This window comes from Rhincodon typus, chromosome 7 (assembly GCF_021869965.1).
Source record: "Rhincodon typus isolate 14 chromosome 7, sRhiTyp1.1, whole genome shotgun sequence".
Classification (NCBI taxonomy): Eukaryota; Metazoa; Chordata; class Chondrichthyes; order Orectolobiformes; family Rhincodontidae; genus Rhincodon; species Rhincodon typus.
Genome location: NC_063338.1, coordinates 63,604,497 through 63,626,116, shown reverse-complemented (window position 1 = coordinate 63,626,116; position 21,620 = coordinate 63,604,497). Strand labels below are relative to the sequence as shown.

The 21,620-nt window shown below is 37.9% G+C and overlaps 1 protein-coding gene across 1 annotated transcript in view; it reads left to right on the top strand.

Moving 5' to 3' along the window:
• Positions 1-19,580, top strand: part of LOC109928671 (inactive dipeptidyl peptidase 10-like) — a 618,050-nt gene extending 598,470 nt beyond the window's left edge. The window contains exons 19-23 of the mRNA XM_048599233.1: positions 249-348; positions 2,882-2,940; positions 5,361-5,433; positions 17,927-18,000; positions 18,932-19,580. Coding sequence (XP_048455190.1) covers positions 249-348; positions 2,882-2,940; positions 5,361-5,433; positions 17,927-18,000; positions 18,932-19,069 — 444 coding nt within the window. The 3' untranslated portion in view covers positions 19,070-19,580. The remainder of the gene's footprint in view (positions 1-248; positions 349-2,881; positions 2,941-5,360; positions 5,434-17,926; positions 18,001-18,931) is intronic.
• The last annotated feature ends 2,040 nt before the right edge of the window (positions 19,581-21,620 follow it).

Genomic DNA, 21,620 nt, shown 5'->3' with positions numbered 1-21,620 from the left:
CTGTTTTTGATAATTTACCGTCCTAATCAAAATTGTAAGTTTATCCAATTTACTTCCGTGAGGACCCCTCACTGTTTATAATGTCTTCAGCTATTTCAAAATAAATCTGTACTTTTAAGATCTGAGTTAAAATGAGCTTTTCCTACTAATAATGTCTTCAAAAAGTTATTCACAATCTTGTTATTTAATCTCAAAACATTTAAAAACTAAACTTGTAAAAATTCTTAAGGTTTTCCTCATTTTAACAGGCATATGGAGGTTATGTCACTTCCATGATTCTTAGTTCCACTGACAGAATCTTCAAATGTGGAGTTGCAGTAGCACCAATTACCGACTGGAAGTTATATGGTAAGTAAACAACAAAAATCATAAGTCATTTCAAGTAATTAGTTCAATGCTACAATTCAGATGTATTCCTTACCAACAGATCCAAAATGACAAATCTCTAGTTTTATTTTGGTTCTTTACTATGGCAGACAAAACATTAGGGTTTGAATTCAACTTTCTCAATGGCTCAAAAGGAATGGTATTACATTGTTTATCTGCATCACATACTGACCATTGTTTTACATTGGTGTATATCAGTGGTCAACGTACTTCTGTCCAACATGCATTTCAATATCATCAGTACCCGACATTGGTCTTAGTCTACATTTCATTGCCTATGCAAATAATGAGCCCCACACCTCTTTGAAACCAGAATAAATATTCAGTAGTTTTTCTTTTGCTTTACTAGATGCCAGCTGTCAGAATATTAAATCTTATGCAAGGGTTCAAGTTCAGCTTGCCTTGACACCCAGCAGTTGGCCCTTAAATTGTGCCACTACAATGTAAAAATCTTCACGAAAAAGATACAACCAAGTCTGGCGTGGAGTGAAACAAGAATGATCCTTCTTTATTCTGGCTTCCGTACTCCCTGAGCACACCAATCAATATCCCCTTTCCTGAACTGATGATCTTCTTCCAGATATGACCGCATCCCTTCCCAACTCACTCTGGCCTGCAGTCTTCCCAAATCACCAGCTTCTGCTTACCCGAGGACTATTGTTAGTATGGCAGCAGCTCAATCTTTGAATCCTCTTGACTGGTGCACCAATTGGTGTGGATTGAAGCTACCAAGCAAATCAATTTCAAGCAATCTCATAACAATTATTTATCAAATCTATTCTGCTCATCTAGTGTGTACTGACAGAGATGAGTCAATCTCTGGATTTCTAATGATGCAGTGAACATCCATTGTGCTTGGCCTTGAGGCATAAATTCTGTTCATTTTGTGGAAGATATGTGTTTTCAAGATGTTCCCCTGCATTTTATTGGAGAGGTAGCAATAGTGTGCCCTCACATTTGTATGATGATACTATGGAAACATCAGTTTTGCTTTCTAATTATCTGCATATTTGGATGCTGTTGCCAAAAAATTAGTTAACATTGATAAAAATTATTTGCAAATGCTCACCTTTTGATTCAATGATTTTTCTTTTACTTTGCTTGCTGTCAAAAGATCAGAATATTCAATCTATGTGAGTGCTCACAGAGGAAACATGCATAGGGATTTTATGGAGATACATAAGACGATAAGAAATAGGAAAAGGAGTAGGCCATTCAGCCCCTCAAGTGTGCTCTGCCATTCATTAGGATCATGGCTAATCTGACATTCTTCATGTCCACTTTCCTGCCTTTTCCCCATAACCCTTGATTCCCCTATGTATAACTGTGTAAAATTGTGTGAACAAATGTTTAGATCTTAGAGAAATCAAATTCCTTGATTTTTGTGAGTTTATGAGTTCAAGAACATGAGATAATTTAATAAATTGGAGTTGATAAGCCACAGATAATGTGTTTTTGAAAGTGATAAACACCTTTTCATGTACCATAACTTCTGCTTTCAGATAAGAGTGTATGTTCATGACTGTCTTGAGAAATTCTGAATGTCAGTCATTTATCTTCTTCTCCTATTGACTGTTCAACACCTTTTTTTGGACAGTAATTGTTGAACTGCCATTACAATTGATGATATGCTGAACAATCCTCAATGGATCCAGTCACAGGTTATTTATTGAAATGAAAATGAGCTAATTTCTCAGCCAGACACTCATCACTCTACCCATGGTTGTGTTATATCAGACTCTGCTGCCCCCTCCCACATCTTTTGACCACTGACATAAAAACATTTAACTTTGTACGAGTAGATGGGTTTTAAACGAGGTAAAATCTCATTCATCTACGCAAAGGCAAAGCAAATGAGCAAAATTACAGAGGGTATTTTGTTTCATTACATCTTTAACCTAGAGTTAGCTGGCGTGTCACCTTTCTAAATCATGAATTTAAATTGCAAGTAAATGGCAACTGTAAAATTTTAAAGCTGGATAATAATTAACTTCTCCATTTTCTGTGGATTCTTTTGTAACCATTATTCAGTTCATATTGATGATGGGAAGTAAAATTGCAGTTTCATACCAGACTAATAACTGCAGTGAGAATGGCTAATGAATATGGCAATAATAGATTCTTTTAATGTAACCTTGATTATATTGTTCTTGCCCTGTTGCTTTTCTAGCATGAGGTTGCATTCAAATGCTACTCAACGTGTCTTGATTAGCACAGAACGAGATGGCACGTTAGTACTGCCTCTTGAGAAATCAGTCCATGGATTTAAATTTTATTTTAAATCAAGCTTAATGTTCAGTCATGTTGTTAGCCACAAATTAATGATTCAGTAAAATAGCAAAGATTGATACCTCAAAACTGGCCTCTTAATAGGTTACTGAGCGAAATGGGAAACGCTGAGGGTTCAAGTCAATTACTGTTTATTATTCAACATTGCTTCACAAAGATGAAGATACCATACAAACGTCGATTAAATTAACTTTTCTTCATATAGCTTCAGCATTTACAGAACGATATCTTGGATTACCATCACGAGATGAAATCATTTATCAAGTGAGTTCTTTATACATTTTGAGTGTTGATTCAATTATTTCACTTTTAGAATAGAATTTCAATACGTAATCCCACCCAAAATTGAAAAGGATGTAGATGAGAATGCCTAAAAATCCAGGTTTTAAGACCAATCACCATGTCAAGTAAGACATAGCCAGAATTGCAGATGCTAGAGTGAGAGGTAACACACTATGGAGCTGGAGGAACACAGCAGGCCAGGCAGCATCACAGGAGCAGGAAAGTTGACATTTCGGGTCGGGACCCTTCTTCAGAAATGGGGAGGGGGAAGGGAGCTGGGAAATAAATAGAGAGAAGAGGGGTGGGGCTGGTGGGATGGTGGTAGGTGAGTGCAGATAGGGAGTGGTGGGGATTAGTTAGTGGGATGGGTGGGGCAGATAGGTGGGAGAGAAGATGAGATAATACTGTGTGGAGCTGGAGGAACACAATAGGGCAGGCAGCATCATAGGAGCAGGAACGCTGATGTTTTGGGTTGGGACTCTTCTTCAGAAGAAGAGTCCCGACCCGAAACGTCAGCTTTCCTGCTCCTCTAATGCTGCCTGGCCTGCTGTGTTCCTCCAGCTCCACACTGTGTTATCTCTGACTCCAGCATCAGCGGTTCTTTCTATCTCTGGGAGAGAAGATGGACAAGTTGTGTCAGGTCAAGGAAGTGGGGATGAGAGGGAGGCTTGGAAATGGGATGAGGCCGGGGGAGGAGAGATTTTAAAACTGGTGAATTCACCCACCCACCTGCAAGAGTGCGAACCCCTACTCCCAATTCTTCCGCTGCGTCTGCTCTCAAGGTGGGGTGTTCCACTCCCGTACACCTCTTGCATTTCTGGCATTTCTGCACTGACATCCCCTCCACCCAACAAAAATAATGACAGGATCCCCCTTGTCCTCACGTATCACCCCACCAACCTCCACATCCAACATATCATTCTCCACCACTTCCGCCACCTACAATCCAACCCCACAACCAAAGAGATACTTCCCTCCCCATCCCTATCTACCTTTCAAAGGGACTGCTCTCTCTGCAACTCCCTCATCCTCTCCACACTCCCCACTAATCCCACCACCCCCAGCACCTTTCCCTGCAATCACAGGAAGTGCTACACCTCCCCCTACACTTCCCCCCTCACCTCCATTGAAGACACCAAACAAACCTTCCATATCAGACAGAGGTTCATCTGCACATCCGTCAACTTGGTCTACTGTATCCGCTGCTCTCGATATGGCCTCCTCTACATCAGTGAGACCAAGCGTAGACTCGGAGACCGTTTTGTTGAGCATCTGTGCTCTGTACGTGACAACAACAATACCTTCCGGTCGCCAACCATTTTAACTCCCTGTCCCACTCCCTGGGTGACATGTCCATCTTGGGCCTCCTCCAGTGTCACAATGACACTACCTGCAAACTGGAGGAGCAACACCTCATATTCCACCTTGGGAGCCTACCGCCCGATGGTTTAAACATGAAATTCACCAGTTTTAAAATCTCCCCACCCCCAGCTCATCCCATGACCAACCCTCCCTCTCATCCCCACCTCCTTGACCTGACACAACCTGTCCATCTTCTCTCCCACCTATCAGCCCCACCTATCCCACTGACCAATCCCCACCACTCCCTACCTGCACTCACCTATCACCATCCCACATACGTTCCCAGCCCTACCCCTCCTCTATTTATTTCCCAGTTCCCTTCCACTTCTCCATTTCTGAAGAATGGTCCTGACCCAAAACGTCAACTTTCCTGCTCCTCTAATGCTGCCTGGCCTGCTGTGTTCCTCCAGCTCCATACTGTATTGACCATGCCAAGCAAGATGTTTAAATCACATCTCTCAGATTGGTACAGGACAGTTCTTTGCCTCCTATATATGCAAATATCCATGGGTCATATGGTCAGCTGATCTGTTTTCTACTACTGTATCCCAATGCTGCCAATTCAAAGGTGGTAATAGATCCCAGGAAGCAGTGATAAAAGCCCCAAGCTCCTAAAGTGAAAAAAAAGACATTATCCTTTCTCCTTGGATTTAATTCTGTCCCTAACACTTTTACATTACAGACCATGATCTCTTCCTAATATAATTGAAAAAAATCTTGATATTGATGCAACACACACAAGTTTCCTCATCATGCTGAAATTCCTGCCAGGAGCCCACTGCACTTATACAATCAGCTTCAATCCAGCATAGTTAATTGGGGCTGGGATGGATACACATTCCAGATTAAAGCCCGGTCTGCTGAAACTCCACCCAAGAAGGAGATGAGCATTTATTTTATTTTTCACAGCTAATTCCCTTATAGTTTTTTTTTTAATTTTGTGTGTGTATTTGGAAGCAATAATTATGTTTTAATATAAATAATCAAGTAATACTGTGCTTAACATTCATGTTAGTAACTCAATTTTTGTTTTATTGCAGGAATCTAGTGTGTTACAAAATGTTAATGAAATCAAAGATGAGAGTTTCATGATTGTACACGGCACTGCTGATGGTAAGACTTACTGCAGCCTGTCTCTCATATTCGAGCATACACTGTTGGCTATCTCCCCAAAATATCTTACAAGGTGTTTGGATAGTGGCTTCAAAATGATGATATTAGAGTCATTTTTGTATCCAAGGTTTTGGATATGTTGAACAAGTTGAACATGTCTTAATTTTGTCGAAGTAACAAATGACACATGCACAAAGATCCCCAGAATGGCTACATCTATCCATCTTTTAGCCTCTCCATTTATATCTCTCTGTTACTTTACTTCCCTTTCTCTCTTAATCTCTGACACTGTGTTGGTTATCTTAGGCACCTGCTTAAATTCTGTAGAATTTAAATATTTTTCACCTGTCTCTTACCACACAAATATCAAAATTTGCAGATGTTGTTCTCCTTGGAACAAAGCAAGATTGAAGGAAGATTTGACATAGGTGTCAAGGTTATACTCAGTTGCAATAATTTTAACAAGGAAAATGCTTCCATTCACTAATAGCAGAAGTGTTATAAATATGAGATTTATAAACATTGTTATGTTTTGGGACTGTTTCTTCAATTTGAGGTAAAATAAAGAAGCTTTTGTGACCTGTTCTGAAGTCTGTCTGTCTAACAGTGGGTTTGGGCAAGGTGGTTGTTAAAGATTAAAGGGAGGCCCTAGATGTTTTGTTGGAATGAAGATGTAAGGTTTTCACACTTAGAAACAATGGCAACTGCATCTGTGTTTAAAGTGGTTAGACTGCTAGCCTCCAGAGTCCCAAGTAATTGTTGAGATTGTTGGGTTCCAGATATGCTTTACATACAAGGTTAGGCAGAAAGAGTGAAAAAATGAGACTGGGTGGTTTGCTGTACAGAGATTTGTCATGCACGTGAACAGAGTGCTGAGTGAATAATCTTGGCCTTCAACTGAGGTTCCCAGCATAACAGATGTCAGTCTTCAACAAATTCAATTCACTCCATCTAAAATGCTAAAAACACTGGATATTGGAAAGTCTGAGGACCCTCACAGCATTGTGGACATAGGGTGATAGACTCCTACAGCTTAGAAACACGCCTTTCAGCCCACCATGTTTGTACTGACAAACAAGGACCAAGTCACACTTACCACATTTACTTGCACCTAGTCCATAGCCTACAATTCCCTGGCATTTTAGATACTCATCCAGATGCTTCTTAAGTTGCAAGAGTACCTGCCTCCACCACGATCTCAGGCAACACATTCCATACAGTGGGTCAGTTTTTTTTTCTCAGATCTCCACTGAACCACTTACTCCACACCTTAAACTTATGTTCTCTGGTCTTAGACATGTCTGCTGTGGGGAAGGGATTCTCAAAATCTACTGTCTCCATGCCTCTCATAATTTTCTATACCACAATCAAGTACCCCCCTTAGCCTCCTCTGCTGTATGGAAAATAAACCCAGGCTGTTCAGTCTCTCATTCTCGACAATATCCTGGTGAATCTCCTCTGCACCCACTCCAATGTAATCACATCCCTCCAAAAATGTGGCAACCAGAACCACACACAGTATTCTATCTGTGGACTAACCAATGTTTTATAAAGTTGTAACAAAACTTTCTTGCTCCTATATTTTACATCCTGGTTAATATAGGCAAACATCCTGTATGCCTTCCTCACCACCCTGTCTAGTTGTGCTGACATCTTCAGTGATCCCTGTACACCAAACTCATGAGTGTCATTGTATATGTTATTCCCTCCTTAAATGCATCACATCACAGTTATCAGGATTAAATTCTGTCTGCCACTCCTCTGCTCAGTTTCCTCGCTGATCAGTATCAGACTGTGGCCTGAGCCCATCCTCCTCACTATCACAACAGCACCACTTTTCATGTCATCTGTAAACTCACTAAGAGCACCTTCCACATTCATATTCAAGTCATTAATGTACAAAACAAACATTAAGGGTTCCAGCATTGACCCCTGTGATACACCGCTAATCACAGGCTTCCAATCACAAAAAAACCACCTCCACCATCACTCTTTGCCTCCTATTTGCAAATCAATTTTGGATCCAGTTTTGCCAAATTACTTTGGATCCCATGGACCTTTTGGACCAGCCTCCCATGTGGATCCTTGTCAAAAGCCGTACTGAAGTCCACATAAACCACATCAACTGCACTACCATCATCAATATCTTCAGTCATCTCTTCAAAAACCTGTCAAATTAGTCAGAGAACATCTCCCTCTAACAAATAATTATTGATTAATCCTGTCATTCAGAATTTTTCCAATCATTTTCCGACCACTGACATCCAACTGAGTAGTCTGCAATTAGCTGGCCTATCCTGCAGCCTTTCCTGCACAAAGGAACTACATGAGCTATCCTCCAGTCATCTCTTCACCTGTGGCCAGTGAAGAATTAAATAAATCCACCAGGGCACCAGCAATGTCCTCCCTTACCTCCCAAAGCAGCCTGGGATACTTCTCATCAGCACATTTATGCTGTTAAAACATCTAATACATTCTCCTTATTAATCTAGAGCCTCAGTATCCCATCTGAAATCCATAGCTAAAAGGTCTTTCTCCGTGAATACAGATGAGAAGTATTCATTTAAGACTTCACCCACATCCACTGTATCTACGCTCAGGTTGTCCCTTTGATCCCTAATAAGTCCCACCCTTTCTGTGGTAATCCTTTACTCTTAATATAGTTATAAAATGCATTGTGGTTTTCCTTAATCCTACCTGCCAAGGATATTTCATGGTCCCTCTCTGCCCTCCTAATTTATCTTTATTATTTATACATTATTTACCCCCTACATTATTTATATTTTTGAAGTGCCTCCTCTGTTTTTAATGCACTGTTCCTGACATATACTTCCTTCTTTTTCTTTATCAAACTCTCAGTTTCTTGAATATGCTGCCCTTGCCTTTCACTGTTAGGAGAGCATATTGGCTTTGAATTCTCATCATACCACTTTTCAAAGACTCTTACTTTACCTGCAAGTAGTTGCTCCTAGTTTGTTTGCCAAATCCTGTCTAATGACATTTTAACTGGTCATTCCCAATTTAGATGCTTAGTTTCTGCATGATCCATATCCCTTTCTATAATGACTTTGAAACTTAGAGTTACGGCCACTATCCTCAAGATGCTCATTCACTGAAACTTCAACCACTATTTGGCCTCATTCCCAAGGTTAGGCATAGCATTGCCCCATCTCTTGTAGGACCATCTATGTACTGGCTCAAAAAGCTCTCCTGGATGCCGTTCAAAAATTCCACCCTGTTTAATCTTTTCACACTAAGATGATCCCAATTAATGTTAGCAAAGTTGAAATCCCCTACAACTATAACCAGCTTTCCCTCCCAGCTTTTTGTGATTTGCCTATACATCTGCTCCTCTATCTCCCTCTGACTGTTGGGAGGCCTGCAGTATAATCCTAGCAAGGTAGTTGCCCCCTTTTTTTTATTTCGATGCTCTACCAGGATGGCCTTATTTTAAACCTAAGCCGTCCTCCCTCAGTACTACAATCATGAGTTCCTTTATCAATATTAGAATGTTCCCACCTCACTCACTTCCCCAACTGCATCGCACCTATAATATCTATGCCATGAAAGTTGAGCTGCCAGTCTCACCCTTCTTTCAACCGTGTCTCAGTGATTACATCAATATCATATTCCCATGCGCTGATCAAAACTCTAAGTTTCTTTGCCTTGCCAGTCAAGCTCTTTACATTAAAATAGATTTAATTTAGCTTTCTGGACACCTCATGCACTTTATCCTGCTGCTGTCTTCTCCGCCTATTGGACTGTCCTAGCATTCTTTCTACATGGGATTATACCTTGTTCCCGATTTTACATCTACTCTGTGAGCCGTCTTGCTGTCAAATTAGTTTAAAACCTCCCCAACAACAAGGCTGAACCTGCCAGCAAGGTTATTGGGCTCTTTCCAATTCAGGTGCAACCTCTCCAGCTTGTAGAGATCCCACCTACCTTAGAAGCTGTCCCAATGATTCAAAAATCTAAAGCCCTCTCTCCTGCGTCACCTCTTTAGCCACATGCTCATCTGACCTTTCTCCCTATTCCTAGACTCAGTCGCCCATGTAACTAGAAGTATTCCAAAGATTACAACCTTGGTAGTACTCCTTTTTAATCTACTATCTAACTCTCCAAATTCTTGTTGCATATCATTGATACCAACATATACCATCACCTCTGATTCCTATTGAAGACTTGTGCTGCATAACTAACTTTGCCCTTAGACAAACTGTTCTTGTACAGTTACAATACTGGTATCTATACAATAATGTGGAAAGTTACGCACGTTGTCCTGTTCACATAAAATAGGACAAATCCAACCCAGCCAATTACCACCCAAGCAAACCACTCTCCACCCACAGCAAAGTGACAGAACATGTCATCGAGAGTGCTATCAAACTGCATTTCCTCAATGATCTGTTAAATTATTCATTTAGCTGCCGATTCCGCAATCCTGGTCTTTCACTAGGGAGCCATATTCACAGGCAATTCTTTGGCCCTGCCTCCAGCTGATGTTCAGTGTAAGTTAAAATTTGATAGTGTGTATGTACGCCAGAGATGAAAAAATATTTCTTCCCTTAGAGAGTCACTAGTGGTGCAGAGAAAGCCTCATCATTGACTATATATTGACAAGAAAGTCAAAGGTTATGGAGCAGGCAGAAAATTGGAATTTAGGAAATAATCCAATTGGCTATGATCTGTTGAATAACAGAGCAAAGTCAAAGAGTTGAATGGTCTCGCTCAGTTCTTATAATTCTTAATTCTTATGCTGTTTTCTTCTCTACTACTTCATTCTTTTATCAGCATTAGAAGAAGATTTTGACCTCCCAGTAGACTAACAAAGCTTCAAGTGAAACAACAAACAAATATCTGCAACTTTTCATACCATTCATTGGGACCTCTCTTTGTCTCCCACCAAAGATAGTGCAGATCAGGAGAATCCCTATGGAATTACATCTTTTCTTAAATGATGCAAAGATTTTCCAGTCATACACAATTGAATAATAAACTAAATGAATTGCAATGTTTGTTGTTAATACAAATTGGACACATGAATGAAAAGTTGTTATTATAGGTTTTATTTTGTGGAAGGAATGTGATTGTAGTAATTCGGCTTTCTGAAGACACTTTTTTTTGTAAATTTATTGAAGTCTGGAATAGGTACTTAGAACTTTAATAGAATTTTAATTCATCTCATTTCTGCATTGGTTATTCCCATGGTGAATACTTGGTGATTTGGCATGACAGATGAAAGGACAAAGTGTGGTGCGTTAGGGCATGGGTTAGTGTGATTTAACACGCAGTTGGCAAAGGGGTATAAAAGACCATGAGGGTTAGAAAGGGGCATGGGTGACATGAGGACCATGGTTGGTGAATAGAAGGGTTCAGGTTGGAATGGATATTGGGGGTTATGGTGAGTGGGTGCAAGGCATAATTGGTGTGTGGACTCCCATCGGTGATACTGAGTGGCAAAGGCTGGAGAAATGCTTATGTTTTATTGTTTGGTTTTTCTTAAAAAAAACTTCCTGGGACCAGCCTCTAGTCTTATTCCAGAGTTACTCATCTTGAGGTCTAATGTAGCTTGCCTGTATCCCACATCACTAAAACTTTGATATCTGGGCAGCAATTCCTAAAAGTTAGATTCATGGATTTGAATTTGAATCCTTCTGACCCTGTGCACCTGACTCACAGGCAAAAATTCTGGCTATACAAAGTAAACAGTGTTCTACTTCTGATTTCCACTGTATCATACTAGCTGAGCTCAACTGGGGTCATATTCAGGTGTTATAATGGGCCTTAGCACCTTTCCACTTTAGAAGAAGATTTGAAAACGACTTTTGCCATTTTTTCGTTTCAACAATTCTGCAGAGATTCAGTCAAGGCAAAGTTAGTGTGGACTACAATATTTCTAGTCATTAAATTGTCAACCTATATTCTTCCATTCTGGCTGAAAACAAAGTTTAATCGACAGAGAGATGGTAAATCAAAGCAATCATGGAAATAAAACATCTGACCTTCTGGTCTACATTTTCCACGACTGGAGATGTTAATAGGTTAAGTGGGCAAATGGATTATAATGTGGGAAAATACAAAGTGGTTCATTTTGGAAAGGAAAATGAAAGAATACAATATTATTTAAATGGAGAAAAACTGCAGAAAGCTATAACACAAAAGGTGTGTTTGGGGTATTTATACACAAAATACAGAAAGTTAGCACAGAGCTACAGAAGGTCATCAGGAAAGCAAATGGAATGTTAGCCCTTATTTCAAGAGGGTCGGAGTCGAGATGTCTTACTGCAACTCTGCAGGATGCTGGTGAGACCACAACTGGAGTATTGTGAGCAGTTTTGGTCCCATTATTTAAGGAAAGCTATCATTTCATTGGAGGCAATTCAGAGAATGCTCTCCAGGATGATCCCAGGTATGGAGGGATAGTCTGAAGAACAAAGGCTAAACAGGTTGGCGCTCTGCTCACTGGAGTTTAGAAGAATGATAGGTGGTGATCTCATTGAAACATACTCCAGGGGCTTCGTACATTAAATGCTGAAAGGACGTTGCTCCTAATGGAAGAGTCTAGGATCAGAGGTCAACGTTTGTAATAACTGGCCAATTTAAGACTGAGATGAGGAGGAATTTCTTCTCTCAGAGTTGACAGTCTTTGAAACTCCTTACCACAGAGATCCATGTGCCCAGAATCTTTGTGTATATTTAAGGCTGAGATTGATAGATTCTTGGGGAAAAGTCAAGGGTTAGGAGGAAAGGGCAGAAAAGTGGATGCGAGGAATATTACATCAGCTATGTTCCTATTGAACGGTGGAGCAGGCTCGAGGGGCCAAACAGCTTATTCCTTTTCCTATTTCTTATGATCTTACAGTCCTTATTTCGAATGTTGCTACATTTTTTTAAAAAACTCTCTCTGCAGCAAAACCCAATCTTATTATAATAGTTTCTCAAAAGAAAGGACATGTTGATGCATCAAAACTGGCCATGGCTATTTTTATGAAGAGTTTTGATGGTTCATTCAGATTTCTGCTGTCATCTTTTGATATGGACCTGGTTGGGGATGTTAGTCAATCTTCCTGTCTGCATAAAAAGTTCTAGAGTTATGTCTTTGCCCGAGCAATATTATTTGTCATGGAGTGTCTCATCTTTGCACCCTCTTGAGCACACATTTCAAAACATTAACTTGCTCTTTCTCCGCAGATGCTGCCTGACCCACTGTGATTTCCAGCGTGTTTTTTTTTGTTTTCAGCTTTAATTTGTTGTGCTGTTCGTGGACAAGAAGGCATCTCAGGGCACTTTAAATGAAAAAGGAAAGGGTAGAATAGATATCAGGTACATGGAAAGTGGTGGGACTTAAGAGGTAGAATGTGATGACTGGAAGTTCAATTGAAAAGCCAAACGTTAAGGAGAACTTTGAAAGTGGAGAGAGAGAAAGCAAAGTAAAATGAACAGGAGAACAATTCTAAAGGACAACAGTGAAGCATAAATTGAGGAAGGAAAAGAGGAATGTTAAAACAGTAAAGTGTTTATGCAAATACCCTAAAGCAAGAGAATAGTGTTAAAGTTAAATGTGAGTTTCTGATTCTTCTGGTATTTCTTGATATCATTTAGTGTGATAAATTGGTTAAACACTGGCTTATGATCTGCAGGGAACCTCGGGAGGAAGCCAAGATAGATCATCCATTTAACACTTCTGACTGGATAAGTGTCACAATGCTTCAACTTTGATTTTTGCGATAATGTACTGAGCTCCCTCAACTTGAAGATTTATTAGTTAATGATACTTAAATTCTACAAGGGGAACCCATGTTCCCTGAGCATTAGCCTGGACTTCTGAATTATTAGTTTAGTGACACTGTGACGAAGCCATCACCTCCCCTTGCTCAATAGTAATATTTGCAGAAAGGTGTTGCCATTCTCAAAGTGTTGTAGTCATTTAAAAGTGTCTGTTCCAGTCATTCCCAGTGTTTCAGGAATGGAATTACCACTTTAAATTTAGTCTGAATAGCAAAAAAATGTTGTGGGTGAAATTTGCAATGGATTAGCAGCTGATTAAAATTGTTACGAAGTATTCCCTCTCCATAGATAGCCCATCACCGAAAGGGAAATTCTGGACCTTTGGAGAACTATACTTTTAAAACAAAAAGAAACATCAGATTGAGTAGCACAATCTTAAACTAAAACCAGACTAAGCTAAGCTTGAGACATCTGAACTATGGAGAGGGAAGTTTATGCACCTCTGGTTGTTTACCTGGGAGAAAAGTAAGCTCAATTAAGTTATTATTCAAGTAAACCAAATCTTAAGGAAATACAAAAAATAGAACTCCATTAATATGGTTGCATTTTTGACAAATTCAACAGGGAGGAAACATGAATATCAACTTATATGAGGAAATGCATACACAACATTTAAATTTGTTGTGAGAGGTGTGGACTACTCATGGAGGCCATGGGGAAGATAGAGCAGAAAGAGTTAAGGAAACTTTAGATCAATAATTACAAGACATTTACACAAGAAAAACATGTATGTCATCCCAAATTGTCAGTGCTGGTATTTATATTCCATGACTTTCTTCACATGATATTGACCTCATCATAGCCGTTGCATATCTTTCTGTTACCTTTCCCCTCATGTACTCTTAAAGGTGGCTTTTGAAAGCATTAGAGCTATTGACCTCAACACATTTCACGTTCTAACCTCAGAAATTTGTCCTTACTTCCGTATTGACCACTAACTTGTATTTATGGCTCCTAGTTTTGGATTCAACTACAAGTGGAAATATTCTGACCACATCTAGACTATCCAACTCATTCATAATAATCCCTAATCATTCTGTTTTGTCAAGAAGATATCCTGAACTTGTTCAATCCTTCTTGATAGCTGCAGTCTGTGTTCTGATATTATACTGTAAACCTGTTTTTGCTCATTCTCCAGATTTCTGTGAACAGCGTACAATACTCTAATGATAGTCTGACCAGTGTCCTATACAGATTCAGTATAACTTCATTACTTTCGAATTTGTTGTCTCTACAAATCTGAATGTTTGTTGGCACTTTTTATTGTATTGCTCATCTGCTTGGCTGTTTTTAATAATTTGTTCACCTGCATCCTTAGATCATATTTGTTCTTCTTAATCCATTCCTTATTTTCTAAGGTCTAGGTGATGTCTCTGTTTTCTCTACCAAAGTAAATCAGCACACATTAAATCTGTCTTGATGTCCATTTGCCACTTACCTACCTTGCCTAAAAATTTTCAAATGTTTCCATGTAGAACATTACATTCATCTTTAGTGTCAATTATAACCTGCCCATCATCATTTGTTATCTGTAAACTTTGATAGCATTATTTAATTCTAAATCCAAATAATTAATCTAAAATATAAATAACATTGGTTCTAGCACTGATTCTTTAGGACACTACTTTCTATTTCTCTCCAGTCCAAATAATTATCCTTTATTACAACCCTCTGCTTTCTACCCATTTTATAACCCATTCAGCTATTTGTCCCTGACTCTGTTTGCGTTAAATGTTATGAGTGTACTGTGTGATATGTTATCAAAGGCCTCTAATAGAGAATAAGACTAATATTTATCTTTGGAATTGCGCAACGTAGATTGCAGTTTTCTTCTAGTATCAACTCCGTGAAAGATGGAGCAGGGGTACTGGAATGATTGGAAATAAAAGGACAAGATTCTTAAAACTAACAACGTGAATATAAAAAATCTGATGATTAATGAGACAAGTTTAATAAATTATCTCAAAATAAATTTCAGTTTGAGAAAGAGACACTTGTGTTAGAAACAAATGAGCTAAACTTAAATAAGGATATTTACAAAAGAATGAGGCAGAGTTGGTTGGAGTGGACTGGGAAAGGAGTTTAGCAGCAAAGTTGAGGAACAATGGCAGTCATTTAAAAAAATAGCTCATGGCACACAACAAAGATATATCAAAGTGTGAAAGAAGTATTCAACAAAGACAACCATGATTAACCAGGGAACCTGATGTTAGTATCAAATTGAAATAAAATCATACAATGTGGCAAAGATTACTGGTAAAACATGGATTGCAAATGTTTTAATATCCATCAAAACATTACCCAAAGGGGAACATAAAAGAGGGAGATGATTAAACTTTGAGGGTAAACTTGCAAGTAATCTCAAAACAGACAGCAAAAGGTTCTTTAAATATATAAAAAGGAAGTGAGAGACCAAAGCGACCATAGGGTCCTTAGAGAATGAGGGTGGGGAAATAGGAAATGGCAGAGGAGTTGAATGAATACTTTGTATCAATCGTCATGGTACAAGGCAATAACAGCATTCCACAAATACTAAATAATCAAGGGACAAAGAGGAGGACAGGGTATAAATACAAAAACTATCACTAGAGAAAATAAAAGCTAATAAGGAAATAAATGAGCTAAAGACTGATAAGACCCCTGAGCCTCATGAAATGTATCCTAAGGTATAAAAGGAAGTACTTACAAATAGCAAATACACTAGTAGTGATTTTCAAAGAATACTTAGACTCTAGAAAATTCCCAGAGGATTGGAAAATTAACAATGCAGCCCCTTTATTTTAAAAGGGAAAGAAAAAGTAGGAAACTTGAAGTAATTACACCATGGTCTTAGCGGACCACAGGGCTGCTCTGTCATGACGGACACAACTATGGTGCTTTAACCTAAGTGTCACCGCACCTTGAGTGAGGGGAGTCCTTCATAGTAACCTCAGCCAGTGCAAGAATTGAACTGTCACTACCTCATTATTCTTTATTGTAAACCAGCCATCCAGCCAATTAAAGTAATTGACCCCCTAGAAGCTAACTATAGGCAGTCAGCTTAATATCTATTACTTGGAAAGTGTGAAAGCATATAATAGAGAATATAATATGATTAAGCAGAGTCAACATGGCTTCATAAGGGAGAAATCATGCCTATCAAGTTTGTTAACAACTGCTTGAGGAGGCAATAAGCAGGAAAGGCAAGGAGCAAGCAGTCAATATATGATGTTTGATAAGGTACCACACACAGGGGTACTAACAAGCTAAAAGCAGAGAAATATAGGCAATTGAAATATAATATGGGAAATTGTGAAGTTGTGCAATTTGACAGGAAGAAGAGAAGCTGAATATTATTTAAATAGAGAAAGACTACAGAAACCTATAGCACACAAGTATATATGTTCAATAGGCAATAGGGCAGGCAAACAGGAAGAGAAAGAAATGTTGGCATGGGAACATAGTAATTTCTTGAAGTGGCAGTCAGCTAAAGAAGTTCAGGCTCATTTCTAGAGAGAGAGTGTAGGTGTTCCACAAAGCACTGGCCCAGTGTGCATTTTGTCTTCCCAGTATACATGAAACCACATTGTGGACAAAATTGAATGAAGTGCACATAAATCTCTGCTTCACCTGGAAGGTGTGCCTGAGGCCTTGGATATTGAGTAGGCAGGAAGCAAATGATTGCGTGGAAAGGTGCCATAGGAGTGTAAGGAGTTGTTAGAGTGGGTTAGGATGTCCAAGACAGAACAGTCCCTACAGAATATTAACAAGGGTGAAGAGGGGCATATATTCTGGTAATAGCATCCTGCTGGAGGTGGTGGAAGTGCCAGCTTATGATCCTTTGGATGCGGAGGCTAGTGAGGTGGAAAGTGAATGTAGAAGGTAGATACATGGAGACAATGCTGAAAGAGAGGAAGAGAAAAGATTGGAGGTAAGCAAAGGAGTTGATAAAAAGTTAGGACAGAGATAAATACTGAATGGGTGCTATCAAAAAGCGTGAATAGTTGAATACAGGTTGGCTATGCTCAGAGCAATCCATACAGAGCAAGACCTCATGGTATGTATCAGTTTCCACTCTGTTGAGGCTAGGTCATTAAATAAATTCAAGGCAGAGATTTCTAATCAGTAAGGGAAAAGGCAGGAAAGAGAAGTTGAGGATTATCAGATCAACCATGTTCTTATTGAATGGCAAAGCTGACTCAAAGGGACGAAGACCTACTTCTGCTCCTATATCTTATGACTTAATTGGAGAGATGGGATTCATACTATGTATGAAATAGAGCAGTTGAAGCTGGAAACTGTAACAATATTAGTGAATTGAATCTTTTGAATAATATGCTAAAAGGAGTGACCAGTGAAGAAGATTGTGAGTAGCGATGAAAGATAATTGCTTTGGTAAAAAAGCAGATGCAGCTAATGGGAAACTGGATCAAAAATAACCCAAGATACAAATATTCTGTATTTCTTCATTCGGATTGAGATGGCAGCTAGGTGATTGACAGGCTTGAAGTTTTTAATATATTTTACAACCACTATCCAGTAGAGTTGTATCTTTCTTTTTTTGACCTTAATAACTACAAATTTGAAACAATTAGGTGTAGAATGAATGGAGATTAATTAAAAACAGCTTTTGTGTTAAGATTTGGTGCGATCTGCCTTGATGAATAACTAGTAAAAGCCCGTTTTAATTTTCAGTAATCGAGCGTGTAACTTTTTTTTGCAGCAAATGTACATTTTCAGCACACAGCAGAGCTGATACAACACCTGGTGAAAGCAGAAAGAAACTATACGCTACAGGTATTGAATTTCTAATTAATATATATTTGCAATGGTAGTGCAACAAATCTAGAGGTTGAGGTAACTAAATGAATTAGTGCTTTAGAGCATTGTTTAAAGACCCATCTTATTGTCTTTGAATCCTAGAGGACATCCATTTCATGCCATTATAATACTCACCTTATTTCATTCCAATCTGGCTAAAGATCAAGCTTACCTATATTCAACAATAGAGTTGGATTTTCAGATCCACAGTAGATGCTTCTACCTGTCACTAGTCAACACTGAGTACCAGGCAACAGTTAATTAACCTGATGAAGACTAGAAAGAATCAACATTCTTGGGCATATGAACACCAGGAGGAAGGTAATGGAACCCGTGATGAAAATGCCATGGAAATAAAGATGGGCCTTTCCTCGAGTTACAAACCTTCAGTGTATAACAAGTCAGTAAAAGAGCATCTGAACTCTGGTTATATTTGAGTGACAATCATGATGTGTGACGACACTAATTTGGAATTTGACAGCCTGTATTTAATTTCAAGTGGTTAGAAGTCAGAACAAATAATATTTCTAATAATAAATGCTGCTATTTTAGTCATATAAATTTATGGCTATGACAGAGTAACATTTCCACATCTCACCTTGTTTAGAGCACAAGATGAGTTCCATTGAATAACTTTTAAATGGAATCTAATTCATACATGATTACTGACAATAAGAATGTCATATCAAATCAACAATTGCTATTATCACTGACAATCATTTATGTAATTATGATACATCTAAAATGTGTTCAATTGACACAATTGTCTAACTAAGTACCAATAATTGTAATACTCATAATTAGTAGCGCAGTTAAAATATATCTTTATGGTTAAAGTTAACTATTGTATACTTAAAATAACATTTGCCATATGTCTCACTAACCTTTTATTTTGTTTATGAGACAGATTTATCCAGATGAAGGCCATTTTATTACAGCTGAAAAAAGCAAGCATCATATGTACAGTGCTATCCTCAACTTTTTCAGAGAGTGCCTCAAGCAAGAAACGCCTATATTACAGAAAGAACCAGAGGACGATGAATAAAATCAGAAACTCGTTAAAAAGGAAAAAAAGAAAGAAAACTCAATATACTGAAGACAAAGCTAATAGTCCAGAACTCTCAAAACCCAGCATTAAATACCACTGTTAGTGGAAGTGCAGAAGTACCAGGGCAGCTGCAAGAAATTTACAGAAACAGCACATTAGAGATTATGAATCTGATGACTGGCAAAAAGGATTTGAAATTCATGTGCCAGGTCCAGGATTATTTTCAAAGGAACCATATTTAAACAATTTTTGGGAATACGTTGACCTGTTAGCACACTTAAACAAAAGTCAGAATTCCAGTTGTGCATATGCATGTGTATTTTGTTTGGCTTCACTGCTATATAGGTTAATACTTGTTGACTGGTAACAACATTTAAAGAGAACACATTTATTTCCTTTTTAACTTCGTATTGTCACTTGCACAAAAATTATGACATATATATTATGATGTGCATTCTTTTTGTCAGAAATCAGACATTGTAGTTTGCAAATTTAAAACCATCCAGCTTCCCTGACATCTCATTATACTACATTAATTAAATAAACAGAGTTTTTATAAGTCTTTTCAAAAGTAGAATGTGTTTTCAAAACATGTGGTATTGTGTATTTTGCATTAGTTTAACGTTCCCATACAAGATAATCTTGCTTTTGCAACATATCCACTTTAATTTTAACTAACAATGTTGCAATTCCCAATTTAGCACAGATCAGGTGATTAAAGATCGGATATAATAAGCCTGTTATTGGCAAATTGTTACAACTTCCAATAACATTTGTGCTCGAGCGAATTTCTTCATTCCCATCAAGCTCACTGTAAATCGGGATTACATTTACCACATCTTGTTTCAAAATTCAAAACAATAATCATAATACATTGTTGCCTCTTTCAATTTGATTTTCCCAATGGGAGCAATATTCAGATACAGGACATTTCAATGACTAATGATTAAAATCTCTTAAATACCGTTATTGATGCATCTTCCAGCATTCAGTATTATCATGACATCTATAAATTTCAGCCATGCCAGAATGCCCCTGTTTGAATCTGGAGGGAAATAATTCCTGAGGATTTCTTCTTATATGCCAGTTGTCAAAATAATTTGAATTTTGTTAGCCCCATATCCACATATTAATGAGTGAACTTGTCCAAAGGGAATATAAGATAACAGTAAGACATCATAACGAATTGAGGCATTGTGTCTTCAAAATAGTTGCAAAGTCTGCCATCATGTGGCCAAAAGCTAAAAGACTTGAATCGAGCTGAACACTTAACTGAATAAATAAACAACAAAACTTCCCATTCCAATGATAAAACCTCTTCTTAACATCTTTGCTAATGCCAGTTTTATAATTGTAAATATGTAGAATATAAATAGTTTGTATAAAAGCTTTTACAAGAAAGGTATTTTATTTTCTGTTATTACCAAATCAAAAATAGAAGATGAAAGAGCAAAATGTTATGTTATACTCCTTATTCCACCCTTCCCAAACATGATCCTGTATTGAGATTCATAAGATCACACAAAGGATACACATCAAAAGTATGGAGATTTATGGATAACTAAGTTACCTGATATAATAATTTTCGAGGAAGAAAGGTTTAAATAGGTTACCTTGCTCATTATTGAGTAATATAAAAACAAAATACTATCATGACTTGATGTGTATTTGTTGACACTGTGGCTCTGTTATATAAAATTTTAGGAATTGCTTTATTTGTAGTTATGGTAAAACTTAAGTGGTTGAAAGGTAAAAGGTACCTGTAGGGAGATGCATGACTGGAAATAATAAAATAGCAAATACCGCTGTTTTTCTCTTGAATTATTAAGAGTAGGTTCCTGAGATTATATTCTTCACTTCACCAGAGCCCTAATATAACTTGTAACATGATCATGTTGTTATTGAAGAGCAACCTGGCACAGCAAACACAGATTTGACTAGGCTGATGCTTGCACTTGAAGAAACATAAGGTATTGTCTGGTAGTTCATTTTTCAGGCAATTTGGTTTAATATTATAATTATAATAATATAATATTAATGTCAAACAAAAAGATGCATGCAGTTAATTTACCGACACTCAAGCTGTTTTACTCAAGTTACTGAATAATTCAAATAAACAGCACAGGCAATATTTTGGTTTTGGAAACAATTAGAGCTGTCCATGTTATCAGCTCCACTCCATACAATTTTTTCGATGTTTTCATGGTGCTGCAGTCTAGTATTTTTCACATCTGTTACACACCAGTTTAAAAGATAACCAACAAACAATAACCAAGAAAAAAACTCACAGAAAATTAATAAACAAAAACACACACATACACTCTGCTTTCCAATTTGCCACTCCATCAATAAATATGTAACATAGTTAAAATACACAAAATGCATATTGCATGCAATTATGATTATTGAGATCCAATGCTTAATAACAATATTGTTTGTTCATTTTTAATTTCTGAGTCAAAAATGAAATTAGCCACACCAGATTTTCAAAGTAGCTAGTTGTTGATACATTGGACAGTGTAGTTCTAATATTTTAGACCTGAGACCA